The 23,303-nt window shown below is 34.5% G+C and overlaps 1 protein-coding gene across 1 annotated transcript in view; it reads left to right on the forward strand.

Annotated features, from left to right (window-relative positions):
• LOC118745061 (putative uncharacterized protein DDB_G0277255) overlaps positions 1-23,303 on the forward strand; it is a 269,449-nt gene that overhangs the window by 96,941 nt on the left and 149,205 nt on the right. Inside the window, exon 2 of the mRNA XM_036478597.1 lies at positions 16,586-17,501. Within this exon, the coding sequence (XP_036334490.1) occupies positions 16,815-17,501 (687 nt within the window). The 5' untranslated portion in view covers positions 16,586-16,814. The remainder of the gene's footprint in view (positions 1-16,585; positions 17,502-23,303) is intronic.

Below are 23,303 nucleotides of genomic sequence, written 5' to 3' on the forward strand. Positions count from 1 at the left end.
GCAGAAAGAAGTTCTGCGCAAAAATTCTTCCGGCCCCCTTTTCCGGCAACACAGAAAGGAGAATTCTACTTAGTAAGGGTTATAATCCCTAAGCGCGGCCGAAGGCCGCCTACTCAGAAAGAAGTTCGTTTTCATGTATGCACTCTTTCGGTTTTTGTCATATGCATTACTTCGGTTTTGAGTCGAAACTGTGCATGTATGCATTACTTCGGTTTTTTTCATATGCATTATTTCGGTTTTGAACCGAAACTGTGCATGTATGCATTACTTCGTTTTTCTCATATGCGTTATTTCGGTTTTCAAACGAAAGTGTGCATGTATGCATTATTTCGGGTTTTTCATATGCATTATTTCGGTTTTCAACCGAAACTGTGCATATATGCATTATTTCGGTTTTTTTCATATGCATTATTTCGGTTTTCAAACGAAAGAGTCAATATGCATAATTTCGGTTTTTCTAATATGCATTATTGCGGTTTTCAACCGAAACTGTGCGTATATGCATTATTTCGGTTTTTTTCATATGCATTATTTCGGTTTTCAACCGAAACTGTGCATATATGCATTATTTCGGTTTTTTTCGTATGCATTATTTCGGTTTTTTCATATGCATTATTTCGTATGCACAGTTTCCATATGCACAATTTCAGGGTGCCGCAAAAAAAGGCAACATCAAATGTGTATATATGGAATCAGGGATAGCTGAATCGTGGACATTCTTAATCGAATATACTCTATCTCTTTAGCAGAAAAAAAGGCAATTTCCATAAAATCCGTTCCTTGCATAGGTATATTAAAAATGAAGTGATCAGTTATGAAATATATAAATCTTTACATATTCTTTAAAAAATTTCTAAAATAACAGGTGAAAATACCCAATTATTGTATCTTGTTTTTTAGAAGGTAGTTTCACTTAAAAATTTTTGGCATAAACCATGTCTGTGACAAACACGCAATGTGGCCACTGCCACGATATAGAACTTGGGAATTTTCGCTTGTTATTTTATATATTTTTTAACAGAACATGTACAATTTATATATATATATATAATATATATAACTGATCACTTCATTTTTAATATACATACATATACGTATTTAATACATACATTTTTGCCACTGAATAAAAATAATAAAATTTAAAATATAACGGCAATATTTCTTGTTTAAAATGTTTTAGATCCATCGGACACCACGGACTTTATTGGCCGCCGATATACGCGGTGTGTTACATGAACGCACTTCAAAATGTAATGTGTAAATGCCTTTTATTGAACAGCTGATCAAGCGTCAAAATATTAAACTTAAAATACCGACAGTTAGCGAAAAAGCAAAATTTATTAAACTTTGGAAAAAAAATTCTAGTAAATGATCTGTTAATGTTGGAGCTGTTTGGAAAACATGATAGTAATATTGAAGTGTTCTTTCATTCAATGATAAAATATGTATGTAAATACGCATGATTTCAGATGTTCAACGAAAAAAGGAAGATTAACTTATGGAAGACTTTAGCTTTTTTAGCTTTCGCCCAACTTTTTAATAAATGTTTTGCCTCATTTGGATGAAAAAAGATTTAGAGAAATTGTGCGAGTCAGCAAAATAACATTTGATCTTATCCTTGACATGATAAAAGACGACGATGTGTTCAATGGTCCGCGTTCATGTAAGCAGTTCCCTATCCAAATTCAATTGGCTGTTGTTATGCGATACCCCAAATGACATAGATATTTCTAGTGGTGATTATATGTATTTAAACTGTAATAAATAATGTGTACAAATTCACAAACAGGAGCTAATAAATTCACAACCGCACAGTTCAGCTAGTACACGTCAATTCCTCGATTCTTACTCGATACATTAATCGACTATCGCTCACACATACATGTCCAGGTCTCTACATCTCTCCCTTATTTTTGAGTCTTCTTTTCCATCTCTGAAATCGGATGCAGTGTGGATTGTTGGTGATGACCATGTTCTGTCTTTATGGTGTAGGTGCTGGTAATGACGATATGTGTTGTGGAGCTCCGTCGCCCTTGGCCTGTGTGTGTGATGTTGACATAGTTGAAGTCGATGTGGTTGGATCTCCGGGGTGTTGTCGTTCTGCTGTATTTGTAGCGTTATTGATAACCGGCAACTTTTTGATATGGCTTATGTTTCTCCTGAAGGTCTTTCCGTTTGCGGAAACTGTCACCTCATGTCCATCTACTTCTTTTACTTGATACTCGGTTGGATCAAATGTTGGCGTGAGTTTGTGCGCGAATACAACATTACGCAAAAGGACTTTATCCCCCACTTCAATATCAGGTTCCTTCGCACCACGCTTCGTATCAGCCTTCTCTTTCCCTTTCCATTTGTTGATCATGTCCAGATCTCTAGCCGCCGAACCCATCATATCTTCCGATATGTCCTGTATACCCGGGATCTTATCTCTGATGACGCGATTAAACATAAGTTCGGATGGTGAAGACCCTGTTGTACCGTGGGGTGTAACGTTGTACATTAGCGTCAAGTTCTGGATTTCCTTTTTGTAGTCGCGCTTGTTGTTATGTGCTATTATCAAACGTTTTACCAGCGACCGGTTCATGTTCTCTACTTCTCCATTGGCCTGTGGTCAATATGGTGGTGTCGTGATTAGTTCTATGTTGTGGGTTTTACAGAAACTCTTAAACTCTGAGCTTACAAATTGTCTGCCGTTGTCCGCTCTTAACGAATTTGGTATGCCCAAACGGCTGAATATCTCTTGCAAAATCTCAATTATGACTCCAGAGGTAATTCTCTTTATAAACTTGACCTCTTCATATCGAGAATAATAATCGATTAACATCAACACGTATTCGTCATTTAGGAGCGGACCCAAAAGATCCGTGGCAACACATTGCCAGGGCCCATTCGGGAATGAGTGCCTCTGCATTGGTGCTGGTTTGTTTGGATGAGATACCAATAAACAACTGATGAATTTTTTTACACACGATTCCGCATCTCTATTTACTAGTGGCCACTACACTTTGGAACGTAGTCTCCGTTTAATGGCCGATTCTCCCGGGTGTCCTTCGTGGGCCAGCTGTAATGTTTTCTCCCGTAGAGTTTTTGGGATGACGATTCGAGTTCCTCGGAGCAATATGTCGCCTACCGCTGCTAATTCGTGTCGGAATGGGTAATAAACATTAGCTTTGTTGACCGACCATAAGTCATTCTTAACAAACGATATGGCATCTACCAGTTCCTGATCCTTGATACTTTCCGTCGCAATCTCGCATATTCCCATAGCTGAAGGTGTGGCGCTCTCGATTATATGAAAAATGTTATAGTTGTGATCATTATCGAAAGTGTTTCCCTTTTCAATTTTGCATAGTCTTGACACGGAGTCAGCGATATTCTCCTTGCCAGCGCGATATATCTCCTTGAATTTGAACGGCTGCAGCCTAAGGAGCCACCTTTCTATCCTGGCAGGTGGTTAGGACGTCGGTTTGAAAATTGTCTCCAGCGGCTTATGGTCGGTTACTAGTTCGAATTCCAGCCCCATTAGGTAGTAGTAGTACCTTTCCACTGCCCATACTAGTGCAAGACTTTCCTTTTCCGTTTGAGAGTACCGCTTCTCCGTGTCTGACAAACTCTTACTAGCGAACGATATGATTTGCGTCTCACCCGAACGATTGATCTGCAATAGTACCGCACCTAAAGCTACGGGACTTGCGTCAGCTATGACTCGCGTTCTTTTCTGAGGGTTAAAATAAGCAAGATTGGGTATTTCTGAAAGCGCGTGTTTAAGTTTATTAAATACTTCTTCTTGGGGTTTCTCCCACACAAATTTACAGTTCAGTTTCAACAAACTTCTTAGCGGTTCAGTGGTGTTAGCGAGATCGGGTATGAATTTCCCTACGTAGGTTACTAGTCCTAAGAAGTTTCTCCCTTCTTCCTTCGATTGTGGCGCTCGGAATTCTCTGATCGTCGTGATTTTATTTGGATCGGGGGCAATTCCTTCATCTGATAGTACATGACCTAGAAATTTGAGTTGTCGTACCTTCCACACACATTTCGTTTCGTTTAGTAGCAGACCATTGCTTTTGAATACCTCAAGCACTCTTTTGACAGCCTCATCGTGTTCTTGCTCTGTTTTCCCGAATATGATGATGTCATCAATATAGTTTAGTGCGTTTTTGCAGGAGCATAAAAGCTTTTCAATCACACGCTGGAAAATTTCAGGAGCTGAGTTTATTCCAAACATCAGCCTCTTGTACCGGAAAAGGCCTTTGTGAGAAATAAAAGTAGTGATGTGACGGCTGGACTCATCCAATTCCAGTTGGTGGTATGCCCATTTGAGGTCAATCCTTGAGAATAGTTTGGCTCCTCTCAACTTCGTCACGAACGTATCAAAGGTCGGTAGCGGATAGTTCTCTCGCAACACAGCTTGATTTGCCCGACGCATGTCTATGCATAGCCTCATTTCGCCTCCCTCTTTGAAAACAATCACTATTGGTGATATCCACGACGTGGGCCCTGAAATCGGCTCTATAATATCCTGCACCAGCATCTGATTTATTTTATCTTCGACCTGCTTCTCTAATGCTATAGGGACTCGTCGCATTGCCTGTTGTATCGGCTTGATTTTTGGGTTTATAGAAAGTTTAATTTTTACGCCCAGCATCTTGGGAAATAGTTCTACTACATCCACTCGGTTTACGTTCACTCCTAGTTTCAGGACTCCTAATTGCGTTGCCGTGTCGCGCCCCAATAGTGATTGACATCCATTTTCAATCACGTAAAAAGTAGCAATTCTTTCGGTATTGTTAATTCCTATCGGTGCGTCAAATACACGCAAAACATTTAAAGATTGGTTCGATGCATATGTTCTAACCTGAGTGGATGAGTCTTTACGTTCATTCCATACGACCGCTGCGTTACTTTTCAACAATTCCCAATCGTTTTCGCTCAACAAGTTAAGTCGTGTGCCTGAGTCAATGATCATTGGTATGACACAGCCCCCCACGTTACACTTCAGGTTTTCGTCATTGGACCCATCATTTAAAATTTTGAAACATTTAAACTCTCGCGCCTCTTCTTCCTGGTCGCTATCATCCTCAACGTTGCGCACTTTAAGTGATTCTGATTTTAGTTTTTTCGGGGAACTGTGTTCGCTTCTGGTGAACTTTCGCTTTTTAGTCTGACATTTCCTCGCAAAATGTCCCACCAAACCACATTTGTTACATTTCATGAATCTTGCTGGACACTTCGAGTCTTTTGCTCCATGGCCTTTATGACCACATCTACTACACTCGTCGTCGTCATGTTTTCTTCCAGGTGTTTTGGTTGAAATCCTGTTAATTTTCTCTTCACTCGGTTTAGTAGACATGGATCCCGATTGTTCGTAGATCTGAGATGACTCGACTATCTCTTCAAGGCTTTGCTCTTTTTCTAACAATTTTCTTTTCAATTCAACGGGAGCCCATGAGTCGATAATTTTGTCTTTTATGCAAATTTCGGTAATTTCCGACTTAGTATTGCCAAACTCGCACTTTGACACTTGATGTCTGAGACGCAACAAATATTTGCTAAAATTTTCGCCCTCAATAGGGGGCAGGTTCCGAAAAAGGTGTCTCTCAAAAGTGGAGTTGCGCTTTGGGGAGAAATAGTCGTTCAGTCTATCTACTAACACTTTAAAGACATCAGTCTTTTCGTCGGGTTCAACCAATGCACCTGGGATATTAAATGCAACTTCTTGCAACTGTGGTCCGCCCAGGTATAGCAGTTTATTCTTTTTCTTTACTTCGTCGTTTATGTCTTCTGATCGAAGGTATAAAGAGAAGGACCTGTACCATTTTTCCCATTCTGAACGTATCAGTGCTTTGTCGATATTATCGCACAGAAATGGACGAATTTCGGTCATTTTGCATAAATGTACGTTCAAAATTAATCTGAAATTTGTTTAAGTAAATATTTTGCTTTCATATGCTCAATTGAATGCGCAACTTCAATATACCTGTGTTTGTGAGTTTTACCCAATTCGTGTTATTGTGGTTGCACTCGTATCGTTGCCAAAATTTAATTTGTCACCTTTAGCTTTTCTTGTTGCAGGCGAGATTTAACTCGTCACCTTCGATTCCAAATTGCTGTAGCGAAATTTAATTCGTCCCCTCTTACTTGTTCTTTCTGCAGACGAGATTTAACTCGTAGCGAAATTCAATTCGTCACCTCTGATTTGTACTCGGTATAGGCGAAATTCAATTCGTCCGTCTTGCGAGATCTGAAATCTCAAACTACGTCAAGTTCCAGTTGCTTTTCCTTAATTACGCAACCCAATGTATCACACACTAACGCAATATCAGGAATTCAGCATTTATTCGTTATCAATAGCCTGAGTTCACCGAGTATATATATGTATATATATATATACTCGTTCGAAGACACCAAAGAAAATGGTAGCAACTGCCGTTACTCAAATTTGCCAATCTTTTATTTTTGGTGTCTCGATCCCATCCTCGTCGCCACTGTAATAACTCACCTGTTATGCGATACCCCAAATGATACAGATATTTCTAGTGGTGATTATATGTATTTAAACTGTAATAAGTAATGTGTACAAATTCACAAACAGGAGCTAATAAATTCACAACCGCACAGTTCAGCTAGTACACGTCAATTCCTCGATTCTTACTCGATACATTAATCGACTATCGCTCACACATACATGTCCAGGTCTCTACAGCTGTACCGACTTGGTTTATGTGGAGAAGGAGCAACAATTACCAAAATTGCAAGTTTGTTTGGTATTAGCGATGGTGGAGTAATACAAGTAACTATTTTTGTATCGGCTTCAATTTATATTTAAACTAAATTTAAATTTTATTTTTAGGTCATGACCAACAGAGTCTTTGATGCAATTCTTATAAGAAAAACAACTTTCTGCATTGGCCGGACCCTATAGAAGGTAGAGCTTTGGTTGTCGAAACACTTAGTGAGTCACCACATTGCGTTGGTTACGTAGATGGAACTGAAATAAAATTGACAGAAAAAACCCAGTGAAGATTGTGAAGCATATTTTTCTCGCAAGAATATATATGGTGTGTGACCATAAATTACTAATTCGTCATATGGTGTTGAGATATCCCGGTAGTAGGGCTGTGCGATTAATTGATTATTCAAAATTTTAATTAATCATAAAGTAAATAACTCAGTTATTCGATTAATTGAAAATTATGATTACTCAAAAGATCAATTACTCGAGTAACCAAGATTTTGATTAACCAAAAACAAAAATATATGAGTAATTTGCTTTATGATTAATCAACATTATGAGTAAAATGAGTAATCAACATTTCAAAGTACTGTTTACATATAAAGAAGTTGAAGTTCCTTGATACTTTGAAAACAACGTTTCTGTTTTCAAAAAAATAATTTTTTCATGTACAGAATGTAAAAAAGAAAATAAGCATTTTTCAAAGCAAACTCATTTAACGAGCAAAATTAATTTTTTTGATTAATTGATCAAGTAACTCGATTAATCATCGTTTTGAGTAATCAAAATCTTGATTAATCGAGCAATTGATTAACCGGAAAACTGATTAACCACCTTGGTCGAGTAATCGAATAATCGCACAGCCCTACCCGGTAGTGTTCACGACGCCAGAATATATAACAATTGCGAGCTATCTACAAAAGCCACTGAAATGCTTACAGGATCAGAGTGGTTGGCTGGTGACAGTGCGTATAAATTGACTGCGAGCGTCATTACTCCTTTTAGAACAAACGCAACGGAAGGCACCTTGAACCAACGAAATCTGTTCAAAAGAACTTTCAGCAACTACCGAATCAGAATTGAGCACTGCTTTGGTTTACTGAAACAGCGTTTTAATAGCTTGAAAGAACTTAAAATTCAAATAAAGGGTGACAATTCTGTGAAGTTTGCGTTCAGGTGGATACTGGTTTGTGCGATATTGCACAATATTCTTATAATAGAAAACGACCATAATATTGATGTCGACGAAGATAGCGCGAGTGACTATCGTGAGGGCGACGAACCTGGAGACCAAAACTTACCTACAATTGAAGGTGTATCTAAGCGCCTCACATTGTTATCTCTAATGGAAACTTAATAGTAAATTCTTAAAACACATGCAAAGTATATCTAAAAAATTAATTTATGTATTTATGTACAGGTACATTCATTTACACTGTGCCCAGCTACATACACTAGGCGACAAATGAAAGTGTGCACTTTGTTCTAATATAATATTCCCAATAATTTTCATGAACAATTTTCGCATTAATTGTTTTTGAAAATATAGTTTATTCTATAATATAAACCATATAAATCAAAGTTTCACACTTTATATAAAGCTAGCAAAAATTCAAAAAACTTTCATACAAATTTTCAACTTTTTATTCAGAATTTCTAGAAAATTCTCCAGTACGCAATTCTAGTAAACAAAGTGCAAGTCTCAAGTCGCTAAAGATTACGGTTGACTTTTTAGATTTTTTTTGTATGGAGGGTGTTGCCCGTTTTCTTCCAATAGAACGCATGATCAAAAACTATTTTTATATGGACGAAACGCGCAACACCCTCGGGGAAAAATTCTACAAAATCAACGGTAATCTTTAGCGACTTGAGACTTGCACTTTGTTTACTATCATTGAACTGGAAATCAAACTGCATACTTGAAAATTTCTAGAAATTCTGAATAAAAAGTTGAAAATTTGTATGAAAGTTTTTGAATTTTTGCTAACTTTATATAAAGTGGGAAACTTTGATTTCTATGGTTTGTATTATAGAATGAACTATATTTTCATAAACAAATAATGCGAAAATTTTATATTACAACAAGGTGCACACTTTCGTTTGTCGCCTAGTGTATGTATGCAAACTCCAAAATTATATTCATACAAAATTACTTTGATTTGAGTTTTAGCTCTATTTCAAACATTTTGATTCTTTCCTCGCTTGCAAGTTTCAGCATTTCAATTTCCAGCTTGGATTCTCTTTTTGATTCAGTCTCAATTCTTTTCATTTCCATTTGATTTTTCAGTTCAATTTTTTTCAACTCCACCTCATTCTTTTCCTTTGCTTTTTCTAATTCTATTTTCGTAACTTCTAGTTCCAACCTTTTCTCCTGAATGAGAAGTAATTTATCAAAGGGGGCTTCACCTTTTCTTTTTGGTTGTTTTTTTATTGAACTTTTAAAACTAGCTGAGCTCAGAGGTGTAGAAGTAACCGCAGCACTGCAATGGCTGCTATTAGGCAATACTGGATCAACTGAATCCTCAGACTCGAAAGAACATAACTCGTAGCACTCGGTGGTATTATTTAATGAACTATCAGCAGAAGGGGAATCGGCAAGTACTTCAATATTTTGAGTGATTTCAAAAATTACTGTGGGATTTACATTTCCGTGTTGCCCGAAGATTTCTTCAAGTAAGTTAAAGTTGGGACAAGTTTTGCTGATATATATTGATATGCTAGATTCGTCACCATTAGCCATTAGTTTTATTTTTCCAGCCTGCAGGGGCAACGTACGATGCCTTTAGGTATCTCATTTTACTTTTCATCGCTAACCAAGGGACAGATTGAAGTGCCGATGTATTGTGCTGCAATTTCTCATAAAACCTTTGAGCCGTCGGTTTCTGGAAGATATATGTTAATTTTTGTTGAATACACCAACATTTTTCTCTATCTAAAATGCTTACCTCAAATGATTCTGGATTTTCCCTTACCACATCGGAAACTGCTTGCAGCAGCTGCAGGTTCTGCGAATCTGTCCAGCGATGGAACGGTTTCAATCGAAGGCCCTTTTGCTTTGGCTTAGAATCCTGAAAATATAAAAAAATTTAGCAATTAAACAAATATTAGGTTCTAAGTTTCATTCTTACCTCTTTCATTTTAAATTTAACAATAATAAACATCAGCTGGTCGTTTGGAAGGGTTGCTAAAATTGGTGCATAATATGTGTAAAAGAATTTTCATACAAGTTGCTGCCAAATTTTTACGCGTTGGTAAATTTACGCAGTTTAAGAGGTTTATTAGGCTTTTACACGTTTAAACGAATACCCTTATTATATTATGCTTTACATCGAAAAAATGCGTAAAACCGTAAACTTGGAATCTTTCTAAAAATTCTGAATTAAAAGTTTGTTGTTAAGAGAACCCGCGCTTTTTTTTAATTTTCGTACAAAGTGTGAAATATCGATTTGTGAACATACATACATATATGGTGTTTGTTAAATTTTCTCTGTCACATAAAATCCGAGATGTTTTATGAGGTTAGAAAAAAATTCAGACGTGATGGAGTAAAACGGACTTCAGATTCGTGTTCAGTGACCCCAAAAACATATAACAGACTAGGTTTGGTCAAAGGAACCTATCATCGATTTTTTTTTTTGTGGACCTGTGAAATTAATCAACTGGTAAAACTGGTCAAGATGTCTCACTGCCATTATTTCGCATATAAGTACATACATATATGTGTAAACACGTCAGAATAAATATATTCCGGTGTATTTCCCCTTCGTAATTAGAATGCTGTGTTATTTTACGATGAATTTATGTATATACATATGTCTAAGGAATCCTTCATCAAAGTCATTTGCTGTAATAATTTGGTTAATTAATAATTATAATATTACCTCAGTGTATTTTATAACTAGTATTTTTAAAAATATATTGTTCTTAAAAGACCTTAAAAGAAAGAAATTTTAATTTTGCGGCCCTTTTATCTTCTTTTCGACACTATTTTTGAAGACCATTCGGCACATTTTGAAATTTTTAAATTCCATCCCTGGCATGAAGTAGTCGAGATTTTCTGATTAGCTGAGTACTTTTGTATGGGAACTCTCCTGCGACAAAATTGCGACATTGCCATCACGGTTGCTACATTTGGTCGCTTCCCAGCAAAAAATCGGTAATCGTTTTTAGTGGTTACGTGTTATAGAAGGCATAGCGTTATAATGCCTTCGAATTTGTTCGCATCGTTTAGGCATTGCCGGTAATGCAAAGTAGAATGTCCTATAATATTTTTTTTTTATTCGCTTCTTTGCTTCATTTCGGGGAATGCAAAGTAGAATGTCCTACAATATTATATTTGTTTCACTTCTTTGCTTCATTTCAGGAAATCCAAAGTAGAATGTTCTACAATATTTTTTTTTATTTCGCTTCTTTGCTTCATTTCGGGAAATACGAAGTAGAATGCTACATTGTAGTCAGCTGAAAAAATAGAATGAGTATCCAAAAATTCTTTTTCTACCGTTACTTTCTGTGGAAGTTTGTCTCACATAAAAATCATGTTTCGCTTTGTTAAATTTGCAGCGAAGTTGAAGTCAGTCAATGAAGTGAACAGGGTAGCCAACTCATTTCTGATAATTCCCCGATTTCGACAATGAAATTCCCCGATTTTGTCCCAAATTTCGTCAAATTCCCCACCCATAAATATAGCTTTGTTACAAAAAAAAAAAAAAAAACATTTCTGTTCTGTTTCTTTCTGTTAATTTTATTTTTAAAAGTATTCATAAACCAAAGCAAATCTTTATAAAGTTATTAACAAGTAAAAATAAAAAAATGTTTATATAATATTTAAATACCGACAGTTGTCGAAAAAACTTAAGTCGCGCCAGTTATATTCCTTTTGTTTTGTTATTTCATTTGAGTTTTTTTTATAAAAACATAGTTTAACAAATAACGTATAAATCCAAGTTTCAAACTTTGTGCAATATTTGAAAAAAAAAAATCAAATAACTTTCCTAAAAATTTCGAGCTTGTTACTTCGATTTTCTAGAAAGATTTTGAGTATGCAGGGTTACAGCCCACTCAATTGTATTATAATAAAGTGAAATTTCAAGTGTCTAAAAATTTTCATTATAGAATTTTTTTGCCGAAGTTTTTGCGGTTTTCTACCATACAAAAATAAATAATGTTTATTCGTTATATGAAATATAATAATTTTTTTTTTTTGGCCATTATTAATATAATTTTTGGCCATTTTAAACTTTATTATACTAGAATTGTACGAGCTGAAATTCCCCACAAAAACGGTCCATTCCACACGCAAATTGAAATTCCCCACAAATCGGGGAATTCCCCACAAAAACGGTCCATTCCCCGATTCCCCACGAGTTGGCTACCCTGGAAGTGAAGTACAAGAGCGAGGAAGTACAGTTTTAAGGTTAATTAAATATGCATGTATGTATGTACATATCGATTTTTAAGTAAAATCTAAATACCTAAATACATACATATGTATGTATAAAAACTGGTTTATAAAGATTTTAATCTTTTAAGACAATCTGTATTTTCTGTTTTCAATTTAATACAAATAACTATGCACTTATCTAGGCAGTCTACATTAGTTTCTCTGTAAGGTATTGTTCGCTTCTCTGGACTCTGTTTATCCATGCGTTCTCCCTTCGTTCGAATGTAATGCTGCGAGTAAGGGCTTACGGCCAATGACATGCCCATGTTAAAATAATGCCTTCTTGAAGCGAAAGGGTAAGCGATTCCCATCGCCTAGCCCGTTTCCACTTCCGTTTCTGTGGTAATCGTGTTTTTTGCTAGGTTGTGACCATAATAGGTAACTTTTCGAGTGCTTGGTAACTTGGCAACTTTTTTTTTCATTTGGTAACTTTTGGTAAGTTTGCCGTGTATAAAGTCACACTAAAAAAGTTGGATAATTTGATAAATTGTACTGTGTTTGTGTGTAGCGGTAACAACCAGGGATGGAAAATCCAAATTTCAAATTGTACCTAATTTGACAATAGAAATGTACCTTTTCACTCAAATGCACTCAAAAAGTAGCTCACGATTTTATTAACTTTTTTATTATTTTTAGACTATTGCTAAAAATTAAATAAATTTAAACATTATTTGCAATAACAATAAATTGATTAATATATCAAAACAGTTGAATTAATATTCGTAAAAATGCAATTAATATATATGTATGTATGTACATTGGGGTAGTCCAAATAAAATTAAAGTCGGAATTTCAATGCTCTCACCCTCTAGGATTGTACTTTAATGAAAAAATTCGTTTTATATGGAAATCAAAAAATATTTAGGGGTCGCTCAAAGCACTCAAAGTTTTCCATGAATTTTATATGGAGAAAAACATGGTTTCGTAGAAATGGTAAGGAAGAACTTGGTTTCTCTTTCGGACCTTTTTACCCAATTGTTTATTTAACCTCTTTATACTATTAACTATTTCTTATAGGACCCCTAAAACCTTCAAAACAATGCAATGGGGGACCCATAAAAAATTGCTATTATTAGAAATCGTAAAATGATCAATTGGGTATTATTATTGGCAGTATCTTAAAGAGAAGCAATGCTTTCCTATCAACAAATATTGATTTAAGAATTATATACCATTTTTACGAAAACTTGTTTTCACCCCATATGAAATATGTACATGGAAAACTTTGAGCGCTTTGAGCGACCTCTAAATATTTTTTGATTTAAAAAAAGGGTATAATTTTTTTTTGGTATCATTCATTCATTTTATTTAACCCTGCTTATAAACTATGTTTTTAGTAGGCTTTCTTATGGTTACGTTTGAGTTTACATGTTTGCGAATTACATAATTATTAAAAAATATACTTAAAGTGAAAGTACTTAAGAAAGTATTTGAGAAAATTACATTAGTTTTCACAATTTATTCATCTAATATGTTGGCTCTGAATCGCAAACAGTTAACAACATATGCATTGGATTGCTTTCAAACTCTTTTGAAGTGGTCCTAGGTAGTAGTCCCTAAAGGAATAATAAGTTGGGTACTTGAAGAGCAGATGCTCGAGGCTTTCTATTTCGCCTAGATTGCTCTGCGTACATAAAGCATTTGGCCTTTGTATAAAACCTTATGTAGTACTTCGTAGGCAGCCGAACTTGAGCTTAAATTTTACTCCAAATTTGACTTACTTAAGATTAAGATATTTCCGCCTTTCCCAATTGAAATGGACATACATGGAGATTTTCACTGTTCGCAAAGAATTTAATAGAGAAACTTGGTCACTTTGCAAATATTTCTTGTTGCCGCAATGACATGTTCACAATGATATATGAGTTGCCATATCTCCTTGTTTACAAAAATGTTCTTATTTTTTTCACAAGCAACGTAGTCTTAAATATGGATATATATATTATATATTTATTTTTTCAAGAAAATGATAGCAGCCGCAAAGTTATTTTGCTAGCATCAGAAATAATGAAAAATATTTCTCGTGATTTTTCTTGAGAACTACAATGGTATTTCTTTGATGATCAACGAAAATAAATATTTTTTAAACTTTTTTTGATAACAAAAAAAAAGACTTATTTCTGATATTTTTTTATATAAATAACGAAATGGATTTTTTTATTTGCATATCTATGCTGTACAATTAAAGTAGCTAAAACCGATATAGGCCCTTTTCATGGGATCTCAAACAATATTTTAAAATTTAGCTAGCCATAGCTTTAGTTCAAGATGCACTTTTCATAGAAACTTAATAAAAATATAAACATTTTCAAGATAAACTGGTTATTTTTTAATTCAAAGTCAAACCTTTTAAAGTATCTTTAATTGAACGGTACAGATATATGTATTCGATAAAAAAATTGCCAAAAATCAACGGTAAGCCTTAGCTACTTCATTTTTGAATTTTATACTAAAATTTAATGGCCAACAAAACCGCATAACATTTTTTCTAAAGATGCTGATTAAAAAGTTTAAAATTTGGTGAAATTTTGCAGAATTTTCATAATTTTTGCACAAAGTCTGATACTTGGATTTATATGGTGTTTGTTAAGCAATCAGCTTTGCTTTCATACAAAAATAATAAAATTTAAAAACAACTAAAGAAAAATAACCAAAACTTGTCCAAATGTCGCATCCCAGTTTGGGCCACTGTAAATCTCCAGCCCGTTCAGATGAACGTAGTTTTTCGTGGCAAAAACTTGCTCTGAGCTAAAATTCTTTAATTTTTGTAATTAAATAGGCATAATTTCTTAACTATTGTAGTGATGTCTATCATATAGAATTTAATGAACCATGCCAGTTAATACATAATAAGAAATTCGAATTGGAAACATATTAAATAAGACACATATTTACTTTACTTTACTTTAATTTTACTTTTTCAGACTTTACTTTTCCTACTAGCTTTTGAAATTTTAAATTTGCCTCTAATAATTTTATTTCGTATAGCAGCATTGCTTAAGTTGATGTTTTTTATTTGTTGGTTAATGACTGCAAATAGTTTTATACCATAATAAATAAAAATGGTTTATAGTTTAGTTTATTTAGTGCACCGAGTTTGGGAGAAATTGAGGAACCAGTTACCGAGATACAGTCGATGTCAAAATAAAGTGTACAAAATTGTTTTATTACATTGCTAGTTTTATTTAAGTTTTTGTTAGATGATAAAATGTAACATTTCACATTTTTTGAAAATCTATGGAAAAAAACAAAATTCTTACAAAAACAAAAGTTATGAACAGAAAATATATAGTTCTTCATACACTTGGCGTCGAATGAAAGTGTACAAATTGGGTTCAAGTACTTCTAAGATAACGGACACCGAAAGTAACCGTTACAACGTCGCCTGCTATTGTGTTTGTTTTTGAAAGGCAGCTTGAATGAATCATTTGAAGTGTATGCTTATTCGTGATCAGTTTTAAACCACAATGAAAACACAAACGTAAATCGATATTCGCGAACTTGTGGTAAAATATCATAGGAAAGGAAAAACTTTGTGCGAAATTTGCTTTCTTATTAATAGAAGTCACAATAATATAAAAAAATAATTAACAAACAAATTATCAGCTAATAAAAACTTAAATAAAGCTAGGAATGTAATAAAACCATCTTGCACACTTTCTTTTGACGGCGACTGTACACATTTGTGGTCATAAAACGGCGGCGCCTCGACCATTATCCAAAAATGTATAATAATCAAATTTTGTGCTAAGTGGTTATTGTAATTATCGATTTTGAGTCGATGTCCTTCATTAGTTACTGATTTATCGCAGTTTTCGTGTTTCAGTCAATTACCGTTATAAGAGAGGTTGGCGTGGTTATCGCCCGATTTTAAAGATTTTTAAGAGAGGCCCTACCGAGTTTGGGAAGCATTGGTGAAGCGGCTACTGAGGTACAGCTTTTCATCATAAGTGGGAGAGGTCACGCTCGTTTTCAAAAATTTCATAATAGTACTCTTTTTTATCTAAATTCGACTTCGCATACTAATTTTCAAATATCGTAGTTTCTTCATTTTTCGAAAATACCGTTATATGGGAAGTGGGAGTGGTTACAGTTCGATTTCGCGCATTTTCAGTACCAACCTACCTTGGATACAGGGAAACCTACATGCCGAATTTCGTTGAGATAGCTCAATTTTTGCTCAAGTTATCGTGTACACGGACGGACAGACGGACGGACAGACAGACATGGCTTAATCGACTTCTCTATTCATTCTAAACATTTATGTATACATTTGTCTATATCTATCTCGATTCAATTTGGCTGTTACAAACGACCGTTATGTGAACAAAGCTAATACACCCTTGTGCACAAGTGCGCTCGGGTATAGAAATTAATATAAAATTACATTTCATGCTAACTTTCTTTTCCAGAACTGTCGCAACCAATAAATTTGCTTTGGGAAATCAAAATGTTATAGTTATATACGCACAATTATACCATACGGTATACAAACATAGCTTCTGGCTTGTAATGGAAAACTGAACCACGATCTTAGAGTCGAACAGAAGCTTGAAATACACGTGCATAGATATGTATTAATGTAAGCCTACGAAATGCTCTTCAAACGCATTTCATCCATTAATTTACGAAGTAGACAATATGAACGACGAACGCGGCTTCCATCATCAACGAAGACCACCTGACGTCGAAGAGGCGCTTTCATCCATGCTTTGGAGGCCATATGAGCGTAACTCTAGTGATAGTTCCTCCGACGAAGAAGATCAGAAGGGGCGGACCAAGCGGTTGCGTAAACCCCATAGCTATTATGAGCATCGAATCACCTACGAACCATTTACATCATCATACTTTGGTGATGATGACCAGTTAGAACCAACAGTGGCGATAACAACAACCCCGGAAAGTGCAACCAGCACCCTGCAATCAATACCTTTTGTGCCTTTTTCCAATTTTTTCTACGACAATGTGAACAACGACGATACATCCGGAAGTAGTCAGTGCGAACTCAAAGTATTTGAGTCTAATCATAAAGAAGCTGGAATATATAAAGACCGTTCTTTCCGATTCTCATATCCGTACTATGTCCCGATTCCCAGCCTTAACAAATGGTGGTCTGCGTCAAATACCTCAAAGGAGCCACCTTCTTATGAATCTCTGTACGTGAAGGATTCAGCAACAGCGGTGGTACTCGATACTGATGACACAAGCTCAAGCTGTCAAGCTGATACACTGACAGTATTCCCTGACGGGCAATACGATTCTCTCAAATGTGATAATTATAAGGAAGAGCCAACTCAGAGAGAGGACTTTTTAAGTTTGAATCAAGAGGTGAGTTAAATACATAGAAGCATATATATGTAGCATATGTACATACCTACACACCCAGCAAAAAACACGATTATCACAGAAGTTAAAATGGAATCGAATTAGGCGATGAGAATCGCTTACTTTTTCGCTTCAAGAAGATATTATTTTAACATGAGCATGTCATTGGCCGTAAGCCCTTACCCATAGCATTACCTTCGAACGAAGGGAGAACGAATGGATAAACAGAATCCAGAGAAGTGACAAAAAATGCTTTACAGAGAAACTAATTTAGAATGCCTAGAAAAGTACATACTTATGTACATACTAGGAATGTTAATCCCGGGATCCCGGACTTTTTAAAGTCTCGAAAATCCCGGGATTCTTGGCAAGTAATCCCGGGATTTTCGTGATTTGTGATTTATTTAATAATTAATATTTTGTTATAAATGTCTAGCTCATTATACATATTACACCGCGCGATAGTAAATTTTAAACACAAATATCAATATCACAGCATACGGCAGTGCGCGTGAGTGACGAAAGCATCCACAGTAGCTTGCTCAAATGACTCGCTTATATATACACGAGATTTGGAAGTTTTTATCCCGACATCCAATCGACATGTTTTATATATTGTTGGAAAGGTCTTGCAGAGTGTGTCCAGAAAATGTATGTAATGTCAAGCTTCATAAACGATTAACCGGATTCTTAAAAATTTGGCTAAAGTGTTGCGAAACAAAAAATGTTTTATTGCTTTTGTCGGTTTAAGGGAGCATGTGGGTACACCCAACATATTTAGTGTTATTCTATAGGCCAATACCTTTCAAACGATACCTTATATATTAGTTTCCGGCTACTAATTGGAAAGATATAGAGGTAAACGTGTTTTGGTTCGTGTCTCCACTACGAGATGCTTTGGTATGGTCTGTACGTACCATTATTTAATTTTTTCAAACTTTCAGGAATTAAAGTACAAAAAAAACTAAGAAGGTTTTGTACCAGGATGTTTTGATTCGTATGCCTTTGTGGGCGTGGCTGCTGCCTGAAATTCGAAAAAAGGCAATTTTTTAAACTACCACTGAGGCCGCATTACTCAGTCCATGACATTGATGTGGATATCACTAGAAGGGTCTTCAAACAAGCTATCTGATGCTATCTTTTGTGTTTTTAAAATATAAATATGTCATAGCGCTATCGCCCGAAAACTGAAAATCGGGCTACTGAAAATATAGATTTCGGGCATTTTCTCAAAAACTGGTCAGTCGATTTTATTCTATGTTTCCACAAATTTAGCTTAAAACCTTAGTTTACATCTGGTATATAGCTTATATCTGGGTAAACTCTTGTTGTGGTGATATTGCGATTCGAATTTAAAAAATGTCGCTCCAAAGAGGGTCAAATGGTTAAAAATTAAAATATCCGTCTAATTTGGTTACTTTAAGATATAAAAATAACATACCCAATAACAAAAATAACATACCCAGGAAAAAATCGCCCATTTCCCGAATTCCACTTAAACCGAAATTCCCTGAAAATCGACAAGTTGAAGAATGCAGCTGTGCTAATCACTTCGTACATATCTTGGAAACCACAATTTGTGTGTATTTTAGAGTTTTTTCAGTCACATGCCGAAATTGCAACATTTTTCCCCATTTTAATTGCAGGTATGTACACAATATTTACCTATGCTAAATGTGTTTATCACCCGCACTTAACCTACCTGGAAGGACGCGTACAATATTACCTACAGTTATACATAAATATGTATGTATAAATGCATTTAGTTCATCCAATGCGCCGCTACTACTTACATACATATGTAGAAATTGCCACTGAGCAAAACTACTTGAGAAAAAATCATTAGTTTAATAGCACGAGTGCAACATCGTACACGTGATAGAAGTAAAACTTCTTAAAAACGCACATGTGTGCCACCACACCTGGTAGAAATCTTAACCAAAATAAACTGCGCGACAATCAGACGAGTACAGTTTTTTATTGTATCCAATGTTGGTACCAAGTTGATAAGTTTTCATTTCTCATAATTTTTTCATTTCAATTTTTTCGAATGCAAAGGATATGATAATTAATTTTCGCTTTATTCCGTATTCGAAAAATTATATGTTTCAATGGATACATCGATTTGAATACATAATTTAGATTTAGATAACATTTTTAGTAATTTATTTGAGAAAAATAAAACATTTAGATTACTGTTTGTATTTTGGTCGATTTTAAATATGCTACACCAAAATAATTGATATCAAATAAAACACCTCTTTGAGGTAAAATTTTCGAGTGACGAAAGCTGAACTAAAAACACAGAGCTTATGATATCAATTTCGTGACGAAAATTATACGCATTTTTTATTTTCCTTGGAAACGTACGGAAAATCTTTTTTTATTTATTCCGAACGTTGCGAATTTCCGTTTACTGCTAGAAACACAATTAAAAAAAACAGAACTTTTGCAACGATTCGTATTCATTCACGTCCCAATTTTTTTTTTTTTATTCAATACCAACACATCTTAATTTAACATGGAATGACACTCGTTTATCTCACCTCCTTTTTTCGTATTTTGAATGAGCTTATTCGCAAAGAAATTAAATGGGTGAGAAAATACCTTACCAATGATACCTCATACGTCTAAATGGTAAGGTTTTGGCTGAGTTATTTAAGTTTTTCTTAAACCAGTCTTTGAAAAAAGGGCAAAAACAGCATCAAAAATCTCGTTATTATGATTCCATGGAAATTTTTTTTATATTTTATGCAAACTTTTTAAGCTTAAACTACTCAGTCATCTGAGGTAATTTTTTCAAAAAATATTTTTAAAAAAACTGTTTATTAATAAAAGAACTCAATTTGTGGAGGTATTTTCAGATCGTAAATCTTAATATTTTCGCGAGATATTTTGGTGGAAGTCTTAAAATATAATACATAGATTTTATAATTCCAGTGGAAAAACAGTACCGCTTTTTTTTTGCATGGGCAGAAATGCAGTTACTGTACATAAGTTGGCTATGATTACTCGGCTACTACTGATACTACTTTTTGTTGTTTATGTGAAATATTTTATTTTTATCAGTATTTTTCTTTTAATCAAAATATGTTGAAATAAAAGTGAAAAAATTTTTTTGTCAGAAGCGCCCCCCCGCAAAAAAAACCTGGCTGCGGCCCTGTGTACACATATCAAAAATGTAACACCTGAATCGCTGTTTTTATGACGTGTCAAATATCCGCTAACTTTTTAAACGACCCTGAACCAACACTGGAATTCATCAATATCACTCATGTGATAGCTTAATAAACGATAAACCAATTTACATTAAACAAAATGAATAAATAAAATTAAGCCTAAAATTGACTTAATAACGTCAGCCAGTGAAATGTATTTTTTTATTTTTCCTTACACACACTCATCCTTATTTTGACTCTCCCGAAAACTTTGACGTTTGATAGTTTGACGTCACATTGGCGTCTACCCAAGGTTCATAGAATACAAGGTTACGACATCACCATGGCCGCCATCTTGATGACGTAGATGGCTCAATTTTTGGAGTTGCCAGATTCCTAAAAAATTATCTTATAAAAATACACTATTTTAGTCAAAATTACATCACTTTTTTTTTAAATATTTTTATTAAGCTTTGCACCACGATTGTTTATTAGGAAAAATTGAAAAAGCAACAAAGTCTAAGCGGTAGAAGTTATGGCAGCTATTTCGGAGATCACCACATCTCCTCATCAGACTTCTTTTTTCTAGACTTCAGCAGGGATCGAACCCCCCCTCAAGTCAAAGAATAATATTTCACTAACATGGGTCTAGAAAAGAGGCTCTTTAGAAGAAAGTGTGCGTAATAAAGTTTCAAAACACGAATTTTTAAAATCATATATTCAGCTTTTCGCTTTATTTTTAAACCTTTTTGATAATTTTAAACACATTAAATTTTTCTTTTTACTTATACATCAATGAAACGAAGAATTTTAAAATTTTTCGTGGTTTTTTGAAAAATTCTTCTAGAACTTCGTCAACTGAAAAATTTATATCTTTGTGAATATTCATAGATGCTAGACCGTTGAGCCTCTCTTGACATGTTGTATTTCTCAAGGAGGTTTTAATTCTTTTGAGGCATGAAAAGCTTCGTTCAGGTGTGGCTATTGAAACGGGAAAAAGTGCCAATATATGTAAGATCTTAAAAACATTCCTAAAAGACGCTGTATTAGCTACTTGTAATGCTTCGAGAGCATTTCGAAAATGTTCGTGTGAAACTCGTATTTTCCACATTTTTACCTCCAGAAGAAAGTTTTGTTTCGAGCAGTCGATTACTTTTTCATAGAAAGCAAACAATTCTTCAGTTTTTTTTCGTTAAAATCCTACTTTGGAAACAAAACACTAAAATTATTTAAAACTGATTTATGGTTTAGGAACCGGCTTTTCAAATGAGCAATATATGTATCAAGGAAGGGAATGTAAAAAGCAATGCAATAGTATGCCTCGCCGTCTCCGGTTTTCATATTAAAGCGATTCTTTTGGCGACTGCTGTATCGCGGTACTTTGATTTCTGTACCTAGGTTGGTGCATACTTCTTCTACGTGTTCGAAAAGAAAATGAAAGTTTTTTTCTGCATCTTGTCGCATTTCTTCAAATTCCTTTAAAGCATCGTCGGCTAAGCTCATTGCTTCTGCAAGGCCTTCATCAGGTACTTGTAATTGCCGGCTAGCAAAGCAACAACAATTTATAAAAGATAATAAAAAAAAAAATATTTTTTAAAAATAAGCTTTTATTTAATCTGTACAATCAAAGGAATAAAATGAAGTAGTGTAACAAAAGATTTTTGTCAAAACTGCACTAAAATGAATAAAATAAAATAAGTTAAGGTCTCGTTAAAGTTATTAAAAGCCATTTAGTGAAAGGAGTTATTCAAACTCTAATGAAAATTACTAACAATTTGTTTTAATTTACTTCGTTTTTAAAAAAGCTTGTCGGCGAATTCAGCGTACATGCATAATTGGTTAGGTATGTATGTATATGTATTTATGCAGATATTTAAATGCCGGTTTGATTGTTCAGATTAAATAAAAGCTTGTTTTTAAAAAATATTTTTTTTTTTACATTATTTTATTTCAAACTATAATTGTTTGTGTAAATTTGTACATTTTACTGGAGTGCCTTAGCTTCATATGCGAGGGCGTTTCCTTTTCCCTTCCATATGAAACTCAGGCACTTTCATTTGAATTGTATTTATATGTCAGGGCATATGGGAGGGCGATAGGTACATTTTTTTTTTATATTTATACTGTCTCCATTGAGAGATTTATCCATTAAGATTTAATAAATCCAGTTGCTAAATCACAATCGTCTCCATTACCACAACGAGATATGTTTGACGTTCACATTTTTAAATATTTGACGTTTGCTTATGTATGATTTTATAAATACAGTTGCGGACATTGATATACAGACAGATAAAAGGAAGGTACCAAGCGGAATTTCATTATATGAATTCTGAATATTATTGGCTTCTTATTCGTGGTAAATATGTATGTATAATATATAGTTTGGAAAGTGTAAAGAATGGTACCATATTCCGAATCATATTCCCGAATTTAAGAAAAATTATCAAAACGGTAAAAAACATTTGCGGAAAGAAAATTTTTTGTAGAATTCTCTTATTCATAGGAGGGAACCGAAAATCCAATTGGGGGCCTATGGCATATCATGAATACGAACTGAGTTCTAGAGGATGTTCGGTGCAATGTTATCGAAGCAGAACCATTACCGAAATTTATAAATTTTTTGTCGCAGCGCGTAAATGACTTA

Source organism: Rhagoletis pomonella, unplaced genomic scaffold, assembly GCF_013731165.1.
Source record: "Rhagoletis pomonella isolate Grant_MI unplaced genomic scaffold, Rhpom_1.0 Rhpom_scaffold_00008, whole genome shotgun sequence".
NCBI classification, from domain to species: Eukaryota; Metazoa; Arthropoda; class Insecta; order Diptera; family Tephritidae; genus Rhagoletis; species Rhagoletis pomonella.